Source organism: Odontesthes bonariensis, chromosome 9, assembly GCF_027942865.1.
Source record: "Odontesthes bonariensis isolate fOdoBon6 chromosome 9, fOdoBon6.hap1, whole genome shotgun sequence".
Lineage (NCBI taxonomy): Eukaryota > Metazoa > Chordata > Actinopteri > Atheriniformes > Atherinopsidae > Odontesthes > Odontesthes bonariensis.
In genome coordinates this window covers 38,223,496-38,249,139 of record NC_134514.1, presented here as the reverse complement: position 1 = coordinate 38,249,139, position 25,644 = coordinate 38,223,496, and the positions used below count along the sequence as shown (strand labels likewise).

The following is a 25,644-nucleotide window of genomic DNA, read 5'->3' as shown; positions in this document are numbered from 1 at the left end:
AGAAACAAGGCCATTCTTTTTTTATCTTTATTTATTCATCAGTTTTATTTTTTGTCAATATTGTATATACCATTCTGCTGCTGGAAATACCAACCAACCAAATGTGTTCACTTTAGTCAGTCAATGATCATGAAACTGGCTTAATGTATGTTTGGCATCAAGGCACTTAAACTTTCACCCCCGCAATGGAGCGTCAAGCTTGGACACAACAGGATTATGCAAAAACAGATTACCTCCAAAAGCCTCTGAGATGCTATACTCAGCACAGTCTCTCACCGTCCACTCTACAAAATGTGGCAGTTCCACGATAAAGACTCAATCATTTTTTTTTAGTTTTGAGTTTAAGTCCCATCCAACTTAATTTTATCCAGCAACTTTTTATCTTTGGACTTCACTGTCAGTGGACAAGTACACCTTGTGAGTTTCATTGTAAGACTGAGCTGCTATATTAATTATAACAGCAAGACTCAACACATGAATTAGCTTTCAGAAAAGAAACATGGTGCCATTAAAGGGGAATTCAGAGAGTATTGACAGGTGAACTGAACTGCTGTGGTAATGGTAGCCTTGACTGCTGACTTCCCTGAATAAGTTGTTATGTGTCTAAATCGTACTGTATAAATTTCAAAGTGCTGGAACTGATCATTTTCCTGTTTGAACTTTTCTTTGTCCTCCTGCTTTTATTTCAGGTTAGCATACTGACACTAACTGCATAGGTTTTACAGAACACTGGGAAAGTGCAACTCTTCTTGTGCCTGCTAGCTCATTGTTCATTCTGACATTCTTCAAGTGCAGCTTAAAGCTACAATTAGCATTTGAGTATGAGAAAACCACCTTACTGTATATGATCACTTATGCTTATCAACATAAGTGATGGTGAGGCCAGCAACTGTTCACTGCACAAATATTGCATGGAGCACTGATTCAGTAAGAATTCACAGCTGTGGAAGGATTTGGGGTGCAATTTGGCAGTGACTATGGGTGTACTTCATTAGCATTGATTGGCATCCAAAGTCCTCATGGGAATCTTGAATAATTTCAGACTCATACATTGGAGAAAACTCTCCCACATTCGCTATCAGTCCAGTGACTCCCTGTACTACCAAGCCCCACTTGGTACTGATAGGATGAATCTCTGATGGATATAGTGCCTTGTGTAGAATAGGCTGAGAAATGTCTCTCCGGCCGAAGCGGTGACCCCGGCCTCTTGTTGTACAGAGATGGATGATCTAACCTATGTCTGGAGCCAGGGACAGCCGAAGAGCCACATGAAGAGGAGGTTGACGGTGGTATGATGGACAGACCTCTCTGGACCGTTGCCGAGTTGTAGACCCCCAAGTCAGCCTGTGGTCGTGACACAATTGACGATGTGGAATGTGGTACCATGGGGGTGACGGGGGTAGAGTTGGTGAAGTGAGCGGTGAAGGGCTGGTAGGGAACGCCATCAACGCTGTAACGAGGAAAGGGCTGCACTGTCGCCCACATGTTGCAATTAACTGAAGTAGAGTTAGTCAGATCATCAGTGTCCACTGCCCCAGATCCAGACTCTGCCTCCATACTACTGTACATACAAGCTTCTCTGGAAGTGATCGCCTCAGTGCAGTATGGATGAGACAGTAGGGGCGACTCGTACGATGGAGGTGAATGAAAGTAATGCTCATCTGACACCACAGATGATGATTCCAGATATGGCCGCTTACATCCAAGCTCCAAGTGTCTGGTATTATCTGCAGAGTGATATAATCAACTGCAAAGTTTTCATTTAAAGAAAATAATACTTCTGTGTCATATTGTGTGGGATTTATATGATCTTCAAAAAAAAAATAAGAACATACCTCTGTGTTTGAAGCAGTGATACATAAGGCTGGGGTCTCTGCTCTGAGGGAAGTGGTTCGACATGGGATCTTGGGATTCTGAGTTAGACAAGGGAACCCCAGTCTCATACTGATAGGAGGAAAGGACTTGAGGGTGCCCCGTGAAAACCCCTGCTCGAAGTTTCCCTGCGAGGTGACTGTGTGAGGAAATGATCCTCTGGCGAACCAGGTTCTTTGAAATGACTGGATATTCTTTCCTATGCATGAGTAGCAGCAACAGAACAGAAACAGACAAGGAGGTGAAGTAGAATTCTTGAGTAGATTTTTTATAATTCAACTCAAAGACATCTCAACGAGAGTTTCAGTATACTAAATAGATTAGTTTTACTTTTGGTTTCTTGTTTTGTTTGATTATTTTTTTGCATTAACATACCCCTGTAGTCTTGAAACACGCAGGTCTCCTTCTTCGCTGCCTCGGAATCCTTTAGCAAAGGGATTGTTTTCTATCTTCAGCTGAGTTATCTAAGGAGAAGATATTTCATTGAAGCACTTGGAGTGATGGGAATAAATCTATAATCAATCTATGTTTTAGGCAACTGTTTCCAACCAACAGCATTTTCTGTCATGGGCAGGAGGAACTCCTGTACCATCGAAGCACTCCTATTTACATTTTAATGACTAAATATACATTACACCCTCTCAGCTTTCTAAATGAGACAAACATGATATACCTTTGGACAGGCTACTCAGAATAGTAAGGAGTGCGGGAATGTCCACTTTTTTCTTATCTGGAGTAAACACTATAGATGTGGTTCATATACCTTGTGGTTTTGATATGAGGTTACAGAAATGAAGGTGGTCTCATGAAAGACATGAGTACAGTAGGCAGTGTTCTTGGATCCAAAGGCGTTGTTTTCATCAGCTTTTACTATATGAAGCCTGGGCTGGTACTTGTGCATGGAGTTTAGGATGATCTAGGAAAGAAAAGAGAGGGTATCTTATTAAGTACAGCCATCATGGGATAGGACATACGAATTGTATGTTTTATTCATTGATTTATTAATTTTAACATTTGTTTTTTGGGTATAGAAAATAGATGGATGGGTGTTTGCAAAGTAAGCATGTGTTAAACACCATATCTCCTCAACTGACCTTTGCAGTTTGTCCTGCATTGTCAATAAATAAAGAGAACCAACTGCCAACAGATGTCTATAAACCTTTCTCACCTTCATCTAATATTTTTGAGGCTGTGAGAAGCTCCCTCGTTTCCCTTGTACATTCAGTTGTTGGAAAAAGGCATTCTTTAATGGACCTTTACAAAAAAGCATCTGTATTTAGTAATGAGTATTAACTTGTAATGAAGCAGAGATAAAATCAATAATAAGAATGATCGACTTCCATGTGAGTTTAGCCAGGTTGCGTAACAGCATGGCGCTCAAACACTTAGATGGACTGTTCCTGTCTGTTGTTTTTTTTATTCACACTGAAAACGTCTGCCATGGAAAGGGCCACTTCCATGGTTCCTATGCTGTTCAACAACATAATCATCAAAAAGCTTGATTATGGGATTTATCTATTTGAGCACAGGGAGATAACATGCATGATAGACCAAACCTGTCAGAGAACCATACATCCACTTCTGAGTACCAAAATTAAGCTGAACCTTTCAACTGTAAAGTTGTTGGAATAACACTTTCTGTACATCAATAATCTCCATCACACTTGATGTGAAATCTGAGTTTTATGTATCAGTATAGTAGGTGGCATGTGTGGAATGTGCATAGTGTTTAGGTTGTTGGGTGGCTGCAGGTCAGCTCACTAACATCACTCAGCCCAGCACTGTGCCCAGCGAGGCGTTAGCGACAGTGGGGCAGGGTCATCACTAGTCCAGCTCTGTCAGCAACAATAAACATCAAGCTCTACCCCCTGGCCCCTCCCCACTCCCCCAACACTCTCCTGAGAAGTCTCCTCCTAAAGAGGGCTCCCAAAAGAGAGGCAAAGGTTGAATAGGCCATGGGCTGCTAGGCTCAGGTTGAACACCGAGCAGCCTCTTGCTCACATGCTTCTGTTGCTGAGGCAGGCTGGAGACAGAGATAAGCTATTGGCTGGATCACCAAAGGCTTTGTGCTGACCTTTGTCTGCTCTGCTGTCTGAGAGAGATACTGGAGATTCTTGGATGACTGTCCATAAGAAGTGAGGAGGACAGTCTTCCTCACATTAGCAAAGAGCTAAAGATAGTATTTGCTTTCATTTCCACTGATGTAAAAACATGCACGTTATAACTTTTTGTGCCTGAGATTTTAAAATGTTTTAAGTGTTTTAGAATTGACATTAAATCTGGACATTACAACCAATGTGAACATTTATAATTCTTTCTTTCTTTGCATGGCAACTACTCCATAGTAAAGGTTAGAGAAATGTTGAAATCACCAACATTGTAAATGAGCTATATCGAATGTCTGTTTAAGGTCTGAAATGGGACGCAAACTCAAACAGTTGTAGTGGATGTAATTAGCGAAGGGCTGTATTTCCCAAGTGATAAAACGTTCTTTGGAATACTCGCTGAATGGTGATAATGGATCTTTATTCACAGGGTCAATGACATGTATTCATGACTCTGGTCTTTGAGATTAAACTACCACATTTTGAAACAAATCAGCTCTATTCAAAAGTGCATTCTCCTTGGAAAACAGTAGCAAATCTGTACCAGGTTACTAACATCTGTTTCCCAGCAGTTAAATGCAGAGTCCATGCTGTTGATGCTGAACAGGGCCTTTGTCATGACAGGACACCAGTTGGTGTAGGTTTACATGCAACATTAAGGAGAAAACACTTATATATATACCTTTGGAAATAGAAATGTACTACATTATAACATAGAGCATTATAAAAGCATTATAATAGAGCATTATAACATAGAAATCTAATTCTTTGGTGCAAGATCCAAGTAATTTAAATTGAGAACTAACACGTCTTGATGTATTTTTGTAGAATGCGCCCGAACCACTGAGTCACTGGGTTGCCTCGACACTACCATTTCTAACATTTAGATGCAGAATACCGATGAAATAAACTAATTAGGTAACAGATTTTCATTTGTAATGACATATCAGGAATTCTCTATGTGAACACAAAATGTCTATCTAAGTGGAGAAGAGGAGTGATAACTATGATTATGTTCGTCATTTTTACACATTCTGCAATGTGCATCATGAGCAATGAATGAGATTTCCTTTGCTTCAATATGAGAGGCCACACACCTCCTGATCTGGGCGTCATCTGGCCCCTGCTTGGCCTCTAACTTGCTGTGTTCTCATTACTCGCCCTTATCACTGGCCAGGCACTCGACTCAATCTGACAGCAGGCTCCGCCACTGATCTGGGAGGTTATGAACCTAATGAGCGTGCCCATTGATGGGATGGCTTCAGACAAGCTATCCCAGAGTTCCCCTGGGGAGCACTGCCACAGTCAAACTCTTCACCTCCCTTTGCAACCTCTGTCTCATCTGTTTCCCTCCATTCTCTCTCTTTTGCACACTCCTCCACTTCCCACCATCCTTAGATCAGAGCTCAGATAAATCACATCAGTTGAATGTTTCACAGATAATTCTTTCTCTCTCTGATATTTGTAATATTGATTGAGATGTTTGTTACAACAGTCCCCACTAGTCATGATGTTTTAGCAGTATATTGGGGTGTTGGAAGTATATTCCAGACATGCAGAACAGAAATACACAAAGTGCCTTGGTTTATGAATTGAGTTTTTCTTGACTTTTAATACAAACATGTTAAGACAACAGAAGATACTTTGTTATTTGCTGTACTTGTATTGTATATTAGTTGGCAGACTGGTTTGTGAACTGTATAATACAAGGAAGGTAGCTGATATTCATTAATTGTTTGTTAATTAAAAAAAGAGTTCATTTGCACTTTTTTCAATTTCTTTATGTTGTGTTTTGTTTTGTTTTTTAAACTCCATGGATTTGATATTGGGACCTATTCAGATTGCTTTTAGTATTTCTTAAATAATATCGCAAAAATGTTTTCTTTTCAGTTATTTACAAAATTAATAATAGTCCCTGGACTAATTCTAAACATACAGTATATATGGACTTAGCAACTCATTTTAACCAGCCATCCCATCCTCTGAATGCTAAAAACCCAACTACCGTAAATTCCGGACTATAAGCCGCTACTTTTTTCCCAGGCTTTGAGCACCGCGGCTTATAATACAGTGCGGCTATTATGTTCTTTTCTTTTTTTTCATGCAGCCAAAAACATTTTGCCTCATAACATTAGACCAATAAAATTAACGAATAGTTCACAGTGGTCAATAATAATAAATCAAACACACTTACACTACTAAATTATTGTAAATGGGCCATTTGTACTCACCCTCAACATGTAAAACAAACGAAGAAATGCATATGATGCAATTTTTAAATTAAAGGCAATCAATGTCTTTTTACCAGCCGTGATACAGGCACTGTTAAAAAAAAAACATTTAAGCCACGTATTTGTGCGTTACCGATAGGTATTTAAGTTAAAACCATCGGTGCTACAGGCACTGTTCGAAAAAAAAGCATTTACGTATTTGTTACGTATTTATTTTTTATGTATTTGTGCGCATTTGCAGTATGTATTTGTAGATGTTACCATACGCATTTAATTAAAAGTTTAAAACTCCTCACGTGTAACATCTTTCCGTGTAAATATTTCATATTACAATGTGAACACCGGTGGTTTATAATCTGGTGCTGCCTATACAAGTACAAAATGGATTCTCTTTTTAAAATTAGAGGGCACGGCTTATATTCAGGTGCGCTCTATAGTCCGGAATTTACGACAATATTCTTTGTTGGAACTTACATGCCCAAAAGGGTCCAGATGATTGTTTGTTAGCTTCAGCTTCTGAAATGATATCAGTTGTCTCATCCAATGAGCTCCTGTAGCAGGGGAATCTGGATGTACATAGAGTCTGCCTGGCATAGCTGGCTCAGCTTTACCAGCCACCATCCTAAAACACAGATTGAGAGAGAAGTAAAAAAATCAAATTGAGATGTGGACAGAAATTGCAAACGCGACAATCTATGTAACATGGGGTGTTCCATTTGTTAGAATATGTACCTGCCTCGTTTATCAATACAAAGCTGGAAACCATTGCTCTCCAGACCCACAGTATTCAATCCTTTATACTGAAAGTCTCTGCTATAACACTGCTTCTCCAAGGTGTTGTTGAAGAACCCACCAACGGCAGACAGTGACATTAGATTAGAAGTAATAAAGCAGAGATCAGTTATTTCTTACAAAAACCTTTCAGTCCTAATGCCAACACTTATGTTCTATCCATAGATGAGGGCTGCAATTTCATCAGATCAGGGTCAAGATCAGGGTCAAGTATGGAGCATTCTCAAGCATTTATGCCAGTGCCCTACACAATAGTAAATGCACTGGACTTGTATAGCGCTGATCTAGTCCAGACTGACCACTCGCGCGCTTTAACACTACATGCCATATTAACCCACTCACACAGCACATCTTTGTGCATATAGACAGTGGTATCTACATACACTGCTTTCTTCTACGCATTCACACACATTCATACACCAATGGATGCATCAGTAGACAACGTCGGGTTCAGTGTCTTGCCCAAGGACACTTCGACATGTGGAAGCCGGGAGTCTAATCACTGACCTTCCGATTGGTATGCAACTGCTCTTCTACCTGAGCTACAGCCCCCACTTAGAAAACAGCAGTTATCATAGATGATCTGCAGTCACACTTAAGGACCCTTATATATCAAACCGATGTGAAGAACCAGTGACAGCGTGAGTTTTCCCCTCATATCACCAGTATCTGGGCAAACTAAATGGCCCAGAAACATACTGCAAAGATGATTTCAAAATTCTGGTTAGGGTTAACAATCTATGACTTTGCAAGAAGAAATTTGCCAGTGCAGAAATGGCAGTGTATATGTTATACAATAAGAGAACCCCAAAGACTACATAGATTTGGTAGGAAAAACTAGAAGAAAATAAAATAAAAAACTAACTCACTAAAAAGTCCACTTAACAGTGTACTTTTTGTTTTTCAGTAATATCATACAAAGCTGGTCTCCGGAATGGTAAAATTAGTTGGTCTTTAGATTCTTTACTCTCCTTTTTTTTGTAAAACATGCTCCCTGTTTTGGAAAAATTAAGACGGTCAAGGCTACTTTGATTTTAGCAGGCAGGTGTTTCCCATTGTTTTTTTTTCTTAGGATTAAATATGGAATTCTGAGATTTTTATTAAATGCCATTTATCCTTGGGAATTAGAAAAAACAATGTTACTCTGAGGAGTGTTCATATTAAGAGCACATGGTTTACCCAGTCAAGGTATGACCAAAGTGGTAAGTACATATAGTGACACTCAATTTCTGTGTTTCATCAAAAGTACAATATGACATGGTTTTCGTCTGTGTAGTGTTGTAGATGTCGTGTAGTGGATATGCAAACTGTAGCCATGGCCAGGGATTAATTAACCAGCTGGGGTGTAGGAGTAAAAGATTTTTACCAAAAAACTGACATGTAGTGAACATGGGACACAGGGGGCTCTATTGCTGATTCAACCTTGTATGTAAAGACAGTATCCTCAGATATTTTCAAATGTCCTCCTTGACATGTACAAAAGTTCTTCAACCTGAACTTCTCCTGAGATTGTGTATCTATACTAACCTGGAACAATCTCATGTTAAAGATTTAGTTAAATTTAAGCACAAAAACAACCTTGTTACAGAAAGATTGTTTTGTTTCGGGATTTTTTTTGTTTTAATGCTGATCTGACACTGGAATAAACAACAATTTAAGTTCCATGTTAAAGTTCAGTGCTTTTTTTTTATAAAGCATTTTGTTTAGTTCTCTAGTGTTACTGTTCTTTTCTCACAATGGAGATTGAAAAGCAACATGAGCCAACTGGAATTTGAATCTGTCCTGCTCCCAGAAAACATAAGCTGGATAGGGGGAAACCAATGTCAAAGCAAATTATAGATGTGGTCTGAGTGCATTCAGATATGGTTGTGATCAGATCAGGCACACCACATTTGGTGACAAAAGGGTTTTCCTTTTGATTATATCTCAACCAGTGATAAAGGAAATTCAGGATTGATACCTGGAATTACAGTGCCGCCGTCGCGGTAGCCCCCTGCCCCCCTCCTCCCCCCCCCCCCCCCCTTTCTGTCTTCTCAAACCCCAGCTGGTGGAGGCAGATGGCCACCCTTCCTGAGTCTGGTTCTGCCAGAGGTTTCTTCCTGTTAAAAGGGAGTCGTTTCTCTCCACAGTCGCCTCAGGCACGCTCAGGCCGGGAGATTGGACCGAAAAAGAAAAAAGTTTTCAGTGCAATCTGTTGGTTTTCTTAGCTAGGAAATTGTTTTTGAATTGGCTCTATATGAACGAATTGGATTATTTTATGAATTATGATTATTATTGATTAATTGAATTCCAATTGGCTTGAATTGGACTTACTATCTAAGTGCCTTGAGATGACATTTGTTGTATTTGGCGCTATATAAATAAAAATGAATTGAATTGAATTGAATGCGCATATTTTTTTTTACCAATAAGCCAAGCCCAACAAAATTACTTTCATAATAATATCAGATCAAATTGCTGCCATAGTCAAGATAAGCAAAGACCCATGGATAACATATTGTATCTGGACACAAATTGCTTATTAATACCAGGTAAAAATGGGTATTGTGGCACACGTATTACCAGAATTGTCCTCTCTAATTACAACCCAGTTCCAAAAAGGATGGAAGACTGTAAAAACAAACAAAAAAAAAACAGAATGTAATAATTTGCAAATGTCATAAACAAAAATTCCATTCACAATAGTACATAAAAGACATCAAATGTTGAAAGTCAGACATTGATGGCAGCAACTCCTCTTAAGGAGAAGATTAAGATGGAGTTAACAAAAGGTTAGAAAAGTAACTTGTACTAAACGTGAACAACTGGAAAAACAACTATTTTAGGTACATTGGCCCAGAGTCAGTAACATAGCCATAAAATAGCACCTTAGAGAGGCAGAGTCTGTCAGAAATAAAAATGGACACAGGTTCAACAATCTATATATAAAAAAATATATATATGTCTACAAATTGTGGAACAATTTCACAATGTCTGTTGACATAAAACTGCAAAGATTTCAAATATGCCATCATCTATAGTATGTAATATAAAAAAAATTCCAAGCATCTGGCGTCTAAGGGACATGGCTAAAATTGAGTATTGAAAGCCTGTGATCTTTGGTCCCTCAGGCATCACTTCAATGAAAACAGGCATGCTTCTGTTATGGAAATCACTGCATTGGCTCATATTCACTTCCAGAAATGATTGTGTGTAAATACAGTTCACCATGCCATCCACAAATGCAGCTTAAAGCTCTTTCATGCAAAGAAGCCATTTGTGAACATGATCCAGTAACTCTTGCCATATTATCTGGAGGCAAAGCTAATTTAAAGCAACTCTAGAAAAGTTTGTCAACTTTAAAACTATCTGCTTCACTCATAGTATATAAAAGCATACAATCTCATTGTTAGATCCTGCAACATTACCTTACATTGTCTAATGATTTTTTTGCAGATTCTGGAGATGTCTTGGCAGCCTCCAAAGCATGACAACAAATTCACATGTATAACTGCGCATGTGCAGGGCTCAGATGGAAGTTTGGTTTTACGCAATTGCATGATTTCCCACAACTGTATGAGGACCCAAAGAGCAAAAGAATGCCAAATTGTCTCATAACGCATAGACTGAGGTAAAGGGGAAAACTGTTGTGTGGTCAGGACAATCAAAAATTTGAATTCTTTTTGGAAATCATGGATGCCACATCATCCAGACTAAAAACAAGAGTGACCGTCTAGTTATTAGCATTTAGTTCAAAAGCCTGCATCTCTGATAGCATGTGGGTGCTTTTATAGATGTCAGCTTGCATATCGGGAAAGGCACTATCAATGCTGAAAGATATATAGAGGTTTCATAGAAACATATGCTCCCCTCCAGACAATGTCTTTTTTTAGGGAAGGCCTTGAATATTTCAGCAAGACAATGCTAAACCACATACTGCATCTATTATGATAGCATGGCTTCATAGTAGTGTCCAGGGGGTGTACTTGCTCCCTGCCAGGGACCTTTCACCAATTTAAAGGAACATTCCACCAGTGGAGACATGAATATGTATTGAAAGTGGGCCACATATGTAGTAGAATAGTAGCATACATTTCTAATTTGGTGCCTTCTTGATCGAGAAAAGGCAGAAAATGACTTTTTTGTGCTTGTGGATCTAAGACAACAATACCCATAGTGCATTGCAATGCTCAAGATCCGCAGGCCACTCCCCTGAGAGTAGCTCCACCCGACTACGCTACCTGGAAATCATGTCACACAATTTCTAGTGAAGAGTTTGCGAAATCATTAGTGAATTACTCCTCGTTTGTGTTTCGAAATGGTGTGCACTTGCATGGTACCGGGATGTTCAGCCAGCACAAGGAAAATACACGGAGTAAGTTTTCATAGATTACCCAAAGAGTTGGACTTGTGCAAAAAGCCAGGAACTTCTGGAACTGCTAGCAATGCTAAACGCATTTGCCTGGAGGTAAGGCTTTTTTTCTAACTCGACTCTAGCGGCTACTGAGAACACACACTGATATAGTCGTCTGCTGTAAAGCAGCACATCTCATATGATTTGGCTGTTTACAAAGTAAATATCTTGTATGTTTTGGTCGCTTGCTGTTCTAGTGTGTCTGCCTCGCTAACTCCACTCGTCAGCAAAGTTAGCAATGTTACGTTAGACACTTTGCTATGTAGATCTAAATACGTTCGTTATTAGCGATGTAAATCCACCTTGTTTTACTGTGTTAGTCTGACGTTATTCAAATGTTTTTAACGTTATTGAACGTATGACATTTCAGACTAAAACGACGTCGACGTCTGCTGCAGAGTTGTCCTCATCATCAGAAAACATTGAATCCCAGACAGCGCCAGACGTCAGCTGTACCTTAACCCATTCCTCGTGATACATTTTGTAATATTACCATGTCTTATATGTCCTAAATGTCTTTATGTCTTATATGGTCTTTTGACCTTATCCTTGCACTGCCTTACCTGTTTGCACTTCCATCGAGCACCTTACTGTATACTCAATCACAGGGTCAATACCTCTTTTTTTATAGTGTGGATAATGTTGTTTGTGTGTCTTTATGTTCATGACAATTCTTATTTTGTGAATTAAAAAACAAAATGTCACTCCTTCTCTCCTGTCTGCCTTCAACAAAGTTTAGAATAGCATCATAAACTTGGAAGGAGGTAACTGATTTGCAACAAACTTATAATGCAATGTATACTTGTAATGCTTCATAATTTATAGTAATTATAGGTAGGCTATGATCACAATTCTGTCGTTTTGTCATCTGAGGTAACAGTAGCTATATTGTTCCAGTTCTGAAATGTTAGTCGTTCAATAACTCGAATACACTTGGAGCAACAGTACTAAGAAAGAACCACAACAACGTACATTTTAACCATTTAATTAAATAACTATACAAACAATACAACTGTTGAATGAATATAAAACAAGGAAACTATAGCTCCTGCTGAGCTCCACTTCTTGGTGCCCGCAGTACTGGCCGTCTGGAGCTGGGTAGTTCTGGCGGATAGCCTGCACGAAACGACGCCCTCTGCCCAATCTCTCTCCTTGCAGGACCCACTCAAGAAGGTGCCGGTAGGCTGTTAGATGAAATTGTCTAGACAAAACATTGATCACAAAGTGAGTGATGGCATTTGAGCCTAGCGTGCCACAGTAGCTTGCATAACTGCAAGCTATTTGTGCAATGAACATGCCACGTTAGCGTGTTAGCAAGAGTACTCCTTGACATAGAAACAAAGAAAACACACTTACTTTACAGAAAGACGTCCATTTGGCCCTGTAGGCTTTGGCTGTCGTTTCCAGTTGACTTTAGGTATTCTAAAGTAGGTCTCCAGGACGCCACTATCCATATGGGGTGCGAAACTCGGGTGATCAACAACACACACGTCCATGCCATCCTCCGATTTCGTCCAGAAGAAATTGCCACCGCTGGAATTCTCGGCAGCAGACAGACTCTTGTTCTGTGTCCATTGGCGCACAGTTAGAGCACAGGCACCACCAATTCGCCCCAGCTCGAGCCATATCTTCTTCTAAATCCCAGTCCTCCGTATTGCATCCGTCTGAGTATTCGGTACCTTCGACCATGTTTGCTGCAGCTCTCAAAAGCACTGGCACTGATCTGTGATAGGTCTGTTAGCGCATTAGGTCCAACCCCCCTATGGGCGGTGTTGAAGGGTGGGAACTAGCGCTTGTAGTCTCAACAGAAATCCACCCCTCTTACTCTTCCTCCTACAATGACGCAAAATGACGATTTTTGCGTCATTGTAGGAGGAAGTGTAAAGAGGTGAATACGGATTTCTCCCGTCTCAGGGGGAAATGAGAGAGTGTTGCATGACCATTCAAAAGTATGACTGGGTTTCTAACAATGCAAAGCCTAATGCAAATGGGTGGAGTGTCCCTTTAAAACATTTTGCGCATCATGAAACACAAAATACTACAAAGGGGGTCCAGGACTGAGCAGCTACATTCAGACAAGATTTAGACAACAATCCTTTCCCAATGGTCAAAAAAGTGGTTTCAGTTCCCTGATGTTTACAGGCTTTTGTTAAAAGAAGAATGGATGTGACACAGTGGTAAACATGGTCCTGATCCAACATTCTTTCACTGTGTTGCCATTGTCAAAGTCAAGATGAAAATATTTGATTTTATTTTTAATCATATTAATAATACTTTAATGAAACAGTAGAAAGTCACACTTTCAAAATTCACTGTTTTTTCTGTGTATGTATGTTCTATTGTGACTAAAATATCGGTTTATTTATGAGATTTGCAAATAATTTTGCTCAGTTTTTAATTACATTTTGCACAGCGCTCACAAACCCAAATTATTAGTATTCAGAGAAATTTTTGTTTTTTTAAAAGTTAATAAAATCTATTCAAATCAGATTATTGTAGTTTATATCCTTATAAAACTTACCATTTGTTATCACAGAATTTGTAACGGTGGTCGTCAGCTGGGACAATATCAATAAGAAGGATGTATTTGGTCTTGGGGTTCATCCCAGTCACTTTGACCTTGTAGCTTGGAAACATTCTCCTGTTGAATGATGCAGACATAAACAGTCAGACATTATCCTATTTGTATTTAAAATATTTCCCAAAAAAATGACCTCTACACAAATGCTTTCATCTTATTTGGCCTTAATACAGTCACCTATCTGTCCTTGCATTCAAGCAGCTTTTTTACAGTGCAGTGAATTAAGGTTTATATTTTAAAAGTCAGAGCTATCGACAGAATATTATCTAAACTTGTATGTTGACATCATAAAAAATAAATTCCTTTCCATTTGCAATGAATATCGATTGCTGATGAAAACATACATTGTGCTATGTATTGTCTTTTTACAAGAGGATCCCCAAGGATGTTTAAAAGAAAAGTGTGTAGAACATGCCCATTATCTTAAAGGATAGTGTAGGTGAAGATCCGATTAGTTGGCAGAGTGCAGCTTGATGATGTTCTTAAGGGATTGGAATGAGCAAGGTCCCATAAAGATCATGGGCTGAGAGACAAGTAGGGTGAGAAGCTGCCATCTCTGAAACCGAAAACAAACCTTACCCAAACATTAAGTGGATGACATCTACTTCTACACAGATAACAACACTAATTACATTAGTCAGGCATTTCTTCCCATTGTTCTTTCTCTTATAAGTTACATTTGCTGGCCTGATTAGATATTTTCTCGCTTTCTGCATTTATTTAGGAGCAAAGTGAAATCCTCTCATGCTTGTAAAACACCATAACAATTATGGAAACATTTTTATCTTTTGAAGGCTTCAGGGCTTCAGGACAGGATATGCTAATATAGCACTCAAGGCTATAAAACACATGAAGGGAGCTACCTTTCCTGACCTTTTCTGGGAAACCCAAAACGTTGAAGTCCCATCTGTGCCAAAGGAAATTTCGCAAAGGGCTGTGCGCCCTCTTATAAAGCTCTAAGTGGTTTTTAATGGCACCCCAAAACCAACAGTTTAAACAGCTGGCTCGTCATTTCTTAAAAGGTTACAGTGAAAAAGGCCTGGAGTTTATCCATGGGTACTGCCCATGGCAACATGTTCAAACAATGGATGACACTCACATAACAGCCGTGCATGCTTATGTAGGAGGTTGAGGAAGCATCAAAACCCCTATCTTTATTCTCACTGTTCTGATTGGTGCAAATGTTGATCTTCAAAGGCTTGGAGTGCTGATCATGTTACTGTGAATATTTCCACACGTCAGATGTAGTAAGAGGAGGGGGATTGAGGGCAGGTAATTCAAATCTCTCTCTCTCTGGCTTCAAATCCAATCCGTGGGACAGATCAGTCCTGCTATCATCCTCACTGAAAGACAGGTTAATCTTAGGGGAACATTCAAAACAGACCTTATCTCTGGCTCCACTCACACCACACAAACAGAGCAGATTGAGGCCCCTGTCAAGACATGTGGCCTGCGGATTTGTATAGTATGGTCATAACTACCTAATGGGGGGCTCTACTGATGCTTGCTCTTCATCGTGGAAATGACTCTGTCCAGCTAGGCCGATGAAATGCAAGTAATATACTGTACTTGAATAATGACAATTTGTGTGTCCCAATGGATACTGAGGCCTTTAAATATCCACCTAAATTAAGGTAATGCATTGTATATCTAAGCTAATGGACACAAATACCAACTCATTTTGAATGAGCAGTTGTGTCAAAACTTACGACTACTACTCTATCCAAATATTTTGATGAATAACATGGGCTCAAAAAAGTTGATGTGCAAGCATGTACGGTATTTTCTTTTTCAGTTTTCAAAACAGTAGCAACAAAAAATGTAAGCAAAGCCATGCTGCTGGCGGGGCAAACAGGAAAGTGCCCAGCGCCGCCTACAACCAGGCCTACTCCAAATGATTTGGGTGTAGGAAATTTGATTGATCACAAATTTAACATCGTTTCACAAAAATAACATAATCTGTATCAGAAGTGCCACCCTCCATTTTAGTCATAATCTAGTTTTGATATTATGATAGTTTTATTTCAAAGTTGTTGTTAATCATATATTTTTTTTTTAACTGTCAAACTATCAAAACACAGAAAACCTCAGATGCACATACATGTTTTGCACATGACCGCAAGCTGTATTTATATTTATATCATAGTTTGTAGTGTCAAATGTAAGTAATGTATTAAAAATTAAAAATAAACAACTCATCTATATTGAAGAAAAGGTTGAGTGAAGAGAAAGAAAACAATGAAAGGTGTTCATCTTTAACCTTGAACAACTGTTATCGGCAAATGTAATTCATTTTCTTCATTATATATTTCAGGCCACTCTCCATGGTTATCCTTTAAAATAGAAATCACTGAAAAAACCCCACAATAATTATCTTTCAAATGTTGGTTTCCATTTTATAACAAATATTCTTCCTAGTCTGCAAAGGTAAAAAGTGGGAAATTAATGATTCAAATTTTAAGCCTAGCAACAGAAACAGGTTTGGATTTTGTCCTACAATGTCCTCCGAAAAAATTGTCTTTTGGGTCCATAAAATTACTACAAAATTAAATCGCATCTGCACAATGCCACTTCTAACTTAAGCACAGAGACTCCGAGCCACTGGTTTGTTGAAGAAGACATTTAAACAGGAAAATAAATGTGGATCGTCCAGCGACTGAGCATCTACAGCAACAGTGAAGCACTGCTGACATCCTGTCAAGGTCAGCCAACAAACAAGCTTTTGTTGTTAATGCTTTGTGCTTTGTTTTGATCATTAAAATGGGCTAAATAGCAAAAATCAAGGTTGCTTTGGTACAATGGGATCATTTAGGTCCCTACAACAGTTTACCATTGAGCTCATAGGAGATTTAACTGGCCATGGTAGAAACAGGAAATGTGTTCAAATTTAGTCAACTCACATACAGTAATTCTATTCCAAACTTTAAAGTTTATGTCTCTGTGCTTACTTAGTGTTAGTCAAGTGGCTTGCAATGGGCTTCATTCTTTTACAAACAAGCATTTCAGACAAACAAAAAGTGGATGATCATATCCGGTCATTCTTAATCTCGGGTACTTCTAGATTAGCTTTGCACACTTCAAAACTCAAAGTTTCTTTGTTAGAAGTTCAGAATGAGGGAGAGCTTTTTCTTGGGTGAAGCCTTCTCCTGAGAATGAAAGTCTCCTCTGATTGATGAAATTCCTTCAGTTTTGTGGAGGGGGTGAGGAAGGGAATGACGGTGACTTGAAAATGCACACTACTCCAGTTGCCAAATAGAAAGCTACGACAACACTTATACAACAAAACGCTTTGGGAAACATGATCTGTTTTCAAACAACAACATATGAGATCCAAACGTACATGTTGGAGCCAGAATGGAATCCCGAATATCAGAGTGAGCAGCACAATGAACCGTCACGACGAAGGTCCCTGTTTGTTTGTTAATTGCTTCAGTAATTAATGCCATGTTTCTGAGGGGTTGTAGACGCAACAAATGGATACCTTGTTTTGGGTTTAAATTAATTTAAACCTAGCCACCTTTGCTGCCTTTTCAATCAGCGTAACATTGAATACGTCAAATGCCAACACAACACAGACATTCGAAACAGTTTCACTCACTGCTTGCAGCTCAGACTTGTGACCTTTAAGTGTTGGAATAGTCTTGATCTTGAGGTTCAGTTTCCCTGCAAAGCCAGCGTCATACTGGTTCTTATTTGTAGAATTGTCACAATGATTATAAATCAAAACCTATTCACACCTGTCTTGCTTCTTCTAAGAGAAAAGTGAACTTGCCCTCACAACACATTTAGTTTAGGACATGTTTCTTTTTTTTTTAAATAAGTGCTCTGAGAAGGACTAGTGGATCACTCATTCCTGCTCTAGCATGCTCTAGCTGCCATGGGAAAGAGTTTGAGACTACTAGATATAATCAGTTTCTTCAGCATAAGAAAAAGCTTTTTCTTTAAAGCTTTGGGTGACATTTAAGGCGATAATACATTGCTCTAACACTGCAGATAAGCCATAAAACATGGAAAAGCATGCCATGGGACCTTGAACAAATGTTTGGAGTTAGAATAAAAAGGTTGTGATGTTATTGTCTATGTCCATTCAGTCCTGCCTTAGATATACGTGATGAAACATGTAAACAATCAGGGTTATATGAATACATACAAAAACTAACTTATATTTAAAAGCAGACAACATATAGACAGACATATACATTTGGTGGTGTGACTAAGTAAGTGAGTTTCAGGGGAACATTAGAAATGGCAGTTGGTGAGTGTGTACGATATCAGTGTCAGGATGTGTGTGTGTGTGTGTGTGTGTGTGTGTGTGTGTGCGTGTGTGTGTGTGTGCGTGTGTTTCTGTGCAGAGCCAGCTGTTTCTCCTAACAGTTCCACATGTGTAGGCCTTCCACTGATCCATTACTCTTTGGGAATCTTCAGTACCCCAACAAGATCAAAAGAAACATTGAGGGTGGGGGTTGGAGTATGGGATGATGAAGCACTACAATCCAGTAGACTCAGGCCTACTGTGGGCGCCGGATTCCTCTTATCAACCTGTTACTGCTGCTTTCCTGACGGGCTGTGTACAAAGAGGGAGAGTGAGGGAAGGGCTGCACTGGGAATTTTGAAGAGGGAGGATTATGCCTGGGCAACGACACTTATCATAACAACGACTCAGCTAGGTGCTGCGTGGAAGAAGACAGAACACAGAGCTAGTTTAATTGTTGTGTTGGAGGTTGGAGGGGAAATATATAGGATCCACTGGGTGATGATATTATTGTTCTGCATCTGTGCCTATTCTCCTGCTACCTCTGCACTGATATGTGTATATATACATATATATATATATATATATATATATATATATATATATATATGTATATGTACATACATTTGATTCAGCAGTAGTACTCGATTATGTATGTGCTTCAACACAGTTTCACGTCAGAAAGTTAAACAGCTAAATTGTTCCTCAGCTCAACATGTATGGATTTACGACACTTTCTGGGCTATTCCACAGTTGCCTCGTTCATGCTCAGGACAGGAGATTGGATCCAAGAGTTGTTTCGATGCAATCTGTTGGTTTCCTTAGTTGGGCAACTCTTTTTGAATTAGCATTGTATGAATTGGACTAATTTGATTGATTTGATTAGATCATGATTATATTACAATTAATTAAATCGCATTGTGTTTGGGTGCTGTTGAATATAAAAAAATCGTTTTAAGGATCCAAAAATATTGTTTATTTATTCATTTATTTATATGCAATCAAAAATACGACATTGGATGCTTTTTAGATGTTCCAAAGTACTTAAGTACTTGTAAGGAAGTCGGAGGTGGTGGTTACACAATGGACTGGCTAAAAGCAAATCAAGTACCAGGCCCATATGACCCAATATTGTCCAACAACTTTTCACTTGAGGACTTTGGGGTCTCTCTGGTTTGAGTTGTTCATAAAAAATATCTGTACTTTTTTTCTTTAATATATAATAAAAAGTAAATGGTTCAGTTTCTAAATAAAACACACATGGTTAGGCTTAAATATTAATGAAAAACGTTACCGTCTCACTATTTCTGGGCCTTTATTTTGACAGTTTTGGATATGTAGAAAAACATACTTCCTGTGCTTTTTTTGTGAGATTGGGCTGGCTGACTTCTCAAGGATTAGACAAAAAAGTTCATGTGAAACTACTAGGAATTTCACTTGGTCTCTTTTAAATTTTTTTAAGAGTCTAAGCCATTCAATCATACAAATGATGCAATATTTAAAATATGCTTGTATAATTCAGTTTGCTGGTGATATCACTTTCACTTTCAGAGCTGATGCTCCTGATGAATCAGGACATTTTTGTGTGACCGTCTGCTGCAGTCTGGCTGCAGGTAAATACAGGTTTCTCAGCTTGGCTTCACAAGCACATCACTGCATAGGCCTTCAAAGGGCTTTAAGGATTCAGAACCCACTTTATCAGCTGGACAAGAGAAAGCTCATCTCTTATGGTTATGAAGCATTAAGGAAAAAATGTGGTGACCTTTTAGTTTTTTTCTTTCTTTTTTCATGTGGTAAAAAAAAATCCAGTGAGGAATGGGAGGCAGAGGTCGATTTGAGTGTTCTCATTCTCTGGTTAATGTCCAAAGGCTTTGCTATGTAATCCTCAGGACACATTAAATCCAACAAGCCAAGCAGTCATTTGTGGTTTCAATTATGGATGTGGCAGGAATTTTCTGTCTCTGCTTGAAAGACAAAACTGCTCTATGTTAATATAAACTGTCTGAACAGATGGCTGTGGAAAGGTTCAGTTTTCATAGTAAAGAATCTATTACTTATTATCATTGTCCCTTCAATCTTCCACAAAAGCTTAATTTTCCTTGCTCTTCACATGTAACATACATGTACAACATCTAACAGCACATACAAAAGTTTCTTGGTTATGATTGACATGTTGGTAAAAATCTGGTGAAAATGATTAATTTAAGGATAGATTTAATCAAGTAACAATTTCATTTTTTTTTTTATCTGTCAGTTCTGGCAATAATCCTCTCATGCCTTATGTTCCTTAGTCATTTTGCTGTTGGAAATAACTGAATAGATTTACACTTACCCAAATACTATAGCGATTGTGCTAATCTTCAGGCCTCGGCTGAACTTTTGCTGATAAATAGAGCATTTATAGCTTTTCTTACCTCCCGGCTTTGGTAATGATCATCTCTGTGCCGGCTTCATGGAACCTCTTCCACAGCTCCCTCTCATGAAGAACAACCTTAATGTTCTCAATGTTCTGAAATTAAAAAAAAGTGTCAAAATCATTGTACAGCACAAAGCCAATACAACTGAATTTCAAATATTTACATATAAACACAAACACAATAATTAGCATTATGGATGGAAAGCAGCTTTTCCCTAACGGAAGTGTATTTATTCATTCAAAGTTCGCTTTTGTGACTGCTGGTTCTAGCACTGGTTAAACCTTGCCAACAAGTTTAAGCTACTACTATATAAACATATCTGGTTGTCTGTAAAGAATAATGTCTCCCTTTTTCAACAACAGCCACAGAGAGCAACTGCCAATAGCTTTTCTGTGTACCTGGTCAGGCCCATTGGAGCTGGGATCAGTGGGAGCTTGAGACAGGCCACGTTGCGATTGGTCTGCAAGGAGATCCGTCTCTCCGTCAGCCTGGACCCGGCTCATATGTTCATCTGTTACAGCTGAAGCCTTCTCCTGCAGCATCTCTGTGGGATTAGGAAAATACTCAGCTGTCAGACTTATCAATGAATAGCTAGCTCAGTGAAATGTAAGAAATGACCTTTGAGCTGCAAACCTGACAGCTGTGACTCTTTTCAGATAGAATGTCAACTCTGCATTAAAAAAAAACACTGGCCACCTTACTGCCATCAAGTTGTGTTAAAATAATGTAGAATATAGGCTTTACAGAGGTTCACACTCAGCTCCTGCTCTTTTACTCTGAAGAGCTATTTTCCTTGTGCAAGGAGTGCTAGTATGAACAATGAAACAGTCTGCATTCACTTAGATAATGTAATGATGTTATTGTTACTGTAAGTACCCCTATCTATCTACATCAGCATTCTTCTGTCAGTATAGTGTCCCTATCAGCAACCTGGAATATTTCAGAACATGTTACTCTTCCTTTTTCCCATCTAGTTTAATTTTTTTGTAAATATGTTTCCACAGTAAGAACCAGATCATTTGTTTGGACTGTTTACAGTGTTTAGACACCAATTGCTGGCAAAGTCAGTCAAGGTGGAAAATAACTATGTTAGCTTGAGCAAAGTAATATTTACAGAGTTTTATTATTGGGCAATTAACAGCTAAAATGAACAAAACATCTTAAGTAACTTGTGCTATTTATGTCCTCCTTCCATAATACTCTAATTTCAATAGTCAGATGTTGCAAGATAGAAAGACTAAAAATCATATATAGATGAAGATTTCAGCTATTTAATAATAAATAGTTTTAAATTAATTTCTCATTTAAGTGTGGCCATGGTTAAAGAATAAAAGTTAAAAACTGTATAAACTACATATTCTGTTCCCTCCCAAAGTGTAAAAAGGACAAAGATTTGTTTGTTTTTTTCAATTGAAGGTAATGAAATGACCCTCTCTTTTTTTTCAACCTCTGTGCCAACTCCTTTTTTGTTTTGGATGTTTTGATGCATCTGATGATTGTCTTGTGTAAGTCAAAATTTAAAACAAAGGTTTAGTTTCAGATTTGTGAGAGACTTTGGGCCAAACCATTAACCGCAAATCACACTGACACACTATGTAGTCCTACTCACTGTAGTAAAAAAGCAGCTATGAGTGCAGCTGAGCGGCAGAATGTTTTGTGAAAACTTTATGAAGTACTGTAGCACAGTGTTAAAATGTAGTCCTGATCCAAAAGGCAAACCCTGGTTTAACTGAAAAACAAGGTGTCAGGATTAGATTTTTTGTAGGTTGGAAGCAAAGTCAATAAAAAAATGTAAAATTATCAGGAGAAACTGATTTCAGTAAAAATGGAGGCTGTAATCATTCCCTTCATGCCTCTCTGTCACACCTACAGGATCCCCGCACACGTCTTTCACACTGCGTCATAACCTCCGATCTGTCTGCATCCTCCTGCTGCTGCTGTGAGCTTCATGAACGCCTCAGACCCCCGAGGGTGTCTTTCGGTTCGAGGCTGCATGCAGACACTATACTTTGAGCGCTGTTTAATTTGCAGATGGAATAATTATAATAATGGAGTTATTTAGATCAATTACCTTTCATTATTCTTATTCCTCTTTAAAGACATTTTCTGGCTACAATTTTTCTTTCAAATCACATTTCAGCTGCTGAATTTCAGACTTACTTTCTATTATCATCATTCTTCCATAATATTAGAGTGTTCTCACTAAGATTAGGCACCAGTGTTGCTTTGATATCCTGCAAAAACTACTAAAAGTATGTCAACGTGAAGCCTGTTGCTCCCATCTCAGAGCCCGTGAAATCCTGGTGTTGCTCACTGGTAATGTCGAAGTGTAAACACAGGCCGACCACTCTCTTAAGCATGAAAGTGGAGAGGCAGCGTCCAGTGTAAACTGGTGGAGACATTTGTGAAAGCTAATAAAGATAGCGAGCGACTGAGAAACAGCCACGGAGCCTTTTTCACAGTGTGAATTTGGGCCTTTCGCTGATCCTGTTTAACTGAGAGTGTGAGCCAACACACTGTTTTTGTTTCTGTCACTCCTGACAACCAGTATGAAAACTATTCAGCCAATATATTCCTACATAATATGACACATTAAAAGATGGTAAAACCATTAAAAAAAGTATATAAACAAAAACAAAAAACAGGTTATATATTCAGCAATTTATGGTTGTAAGTGGATATGTAAATGTATGTGCTCTGGGCTTCCTGGTGCCTGTTGTTTGCCCTGAAAGAAATGTTTGCTTGAAAGGTATCTGCTTTTAAAACTATATAGTGCACCTCAGAAAGCCCATGCAGCATATAAAAAGTGTTACAAATGTTATACTCTGCAAATCTGGAAAAATCTATGGGATAAATCTTCCATAATGAAAAAACAGGAAACACCTAACTTTTACTGCTTCACATATGAATGTATATTTAATGTTATAAACACACAAGCTTTTCTTTTGTCACGTGTATGTTTGTCATCCAATGTATTCACATAATTAGAGCCCTGTACAAAGAGAATGGACCCATTTCAAAAGCTTGAGGGCCACAAAAATAGGCATTATATTTTAGTTGTGAATAAGATATGAGTCGTGTTAAGTGTCTCAGACAGATGGAATACAATTCAGCTCGGCGCCATTTTGTGTGCGCACTCAACTGCAGGCCTAACCGTAAGTTTGTGTTTTGTTTGGGGTCCAAATGACAAACAGTTTGTGTGACGACTACAAGAATAAAGCCATTAAAAATAGACGCTCCGCTGGCTTGATCAGCTGTGCAGTTGGTCAGTGTTTCACTAATGATCAGTTGCAAAAATAAACGGAATAAAACAACATTAAAAACTTTGCCTAAAAGAAAAAGAGCAATGACCAGTGTCTGTTTTTCTTACAAAGAGGGGCGTTTTCTGCTGATTTCAAATAAAAAATGATCTCCTACTTAATCAGTATATATTGTTTTAAAAAGTTCATTTTAAATAACATCAGAATTTTTTTTAACTTATATTTCAAATAACCACGTCCTTTATACATTAACCTATACGTCCAATATTCCATACTACGACCAAATTATTCACCATTTTCAAGGAATGAAAATAATTAAGTGAAACTACGTAAAACTTATCACTATTAGGCCTACTCCCGCTATTGTTAAAAATGATAATAATAATCATATAAATAGCCTAATAACAGACTCATAAACGTTCGGTTGTAATAAAAATATATATAGTAGCCAATACAAAAACGAACAAGAGGGGTTCAAAACTAAAAACTTGTAAAGTAAGTAAAAGTGAGCGCATCTCTTGCTGTCAGTTCAGATCATCCGGATCCGATCTGCTGAGGGAGTGGATCACTGAGGGGAATGCGCGCAGCTGCCTGCAGGACCACGGAGCTGCTCCTCCACACGCACCTGGGACTGAACGCTTTACTAACAAAGCAAGGCGACCATCAGCAGAACATCAATTTACACTTCTGCTAATCATCTGCGCAGACGCGTCTGCTGGAGCCTACCTGACGCAGTCTGTTATCATCTGCGTAAATCCATCCCGCGCGCCGCTGCTCTGTCTTCGGCCTGCAAACAGCGGGGAGTCCCCTCTCCCTGCAGCGGCTGCACGTGGGTGCCAGAAATGCGTTGTGGAGCGGGTCTCCGGCGGCGGCAGTTTGCCCTTCAGAAGTGACTGCGTGTCGGTGTGTTCTTTTGCTCTACTGCCGTTGAGCTTCTCCTGAGTCAAGCTGCGTTCTGCGCCTGTGCAGTGCAGTCTCTGCTCTGACAGGGGAACTCAGAGGCATGTTTTCTTAAAATTGCACACACACATATTGCTGCTCAGCAACAGTGGGACTGATTTGCCCTCCTTGTTTCGCACACCAGAGCTGTGGTGGAGTGTCTCCAGCCAGCGGAGCCTCCACTCAGCCTCAGCATCTACATCAACGCGCCCCTTCTCATGTCGACCACCTTGCATCTAATTATCAACATGCACTGTTTGTTTGCTTATTCGATACGAAGGTGAACCGCGTCATCATCTCTGCCGTATTCACCTGACCAAAGGCTAACATGAGCCTGTGGATTTACATAAAAAACATGGAGCCTGCAACAACAAAACTTGCCATCATTGGTAAAATACGCTCATATCCCATAGAGGATTACCCATACTTTACCCCCAAAACACTTATCATAGTCAGTATCATACCGCCAATTAACTAGAAGCTGTGAAATACAAGTTGCCATCATAATAATATTTCACTTAAAGAACATTGCAATCCGTGTGAAAAACTACTTTATCTGACCGGAAACACGTTTGCATGTAAAAGCTGTGAAATATAATTCAGCTGAAGCATCTCAGTGAACTAATAACGTAATAATAGCCCTTCAGTAAAATGTTACAATAAGAAAGTGTGAGGACGCAGCCGAATTAGGCTACAATAGAAGATTCAGTTATTCAGTGAGTTATTTGACTGTTTAGCCTTTTTAAAAGATGTTTGCGTTGGTCACAGATGGCGCAGGGTCAGTGTAACAACTCAAACCAGT

General features: G+C 38.9%; 1 protein-coding gene across 1 annotated transcript; it reads right to left on the bottom strand.

Moving 5' to 3' along the window:
* On the bottom strand, nt 1–24,712 carry tbx4 (T-box transcription factor 4). The gene is made up of 9 exons (XM_075474511.1): nt 24,630–24,712; nt 21,042–21,187; nt 20,641–20,735; nt 13,915–14,034; nt 6,683–6,830; nt 2,636–2,788; nt 2,248–2,336; nt 1,836–2,071; nt 1–1,727 (listed from the first exon to the last, which is right to left on the bottom strand). The coding sequence occupies exons 2-9, from the start codon at nt 21,183–21,185 to the stop codon at nt 1,045–1,047; spliced, it is 1,668 nt and encodes a 555-aa protein (XP_075330626.1). The 5' UTR covers nt 21,186–21,187; nt 24,630–24,712; the 3' UTR covers nt 1–1,044.
* Nucleotides 24,713–25,644: the final 932 nt, after the last annotated feature.

Excerpts from the sequence above, each read along its gene's own strand:
- tbx4 (XM_075474511.1), bottom strand. The coding sequence starts at position 21,185 with ATGCTGCAGGAGAAGGCTTCAGCTGTAACAGATGAACATATGAGCCGG. Across the intron at positions 14,035-20,640 it reads ATCATTACCAAAGCCGGGAG|GAGAATGTTTCCAAGCTACA; the intron begins GTAAGAAAAGCT and ends ATCATTCAACAG. Across the intron at positions 2,789-6,682 it reads ATCTGGACCCTTTTGGGCAT|ATCATCCTAAACTCCATGCA; the intron begins GTAAGTTCCAAC and ends TTTCTTTCCTAG.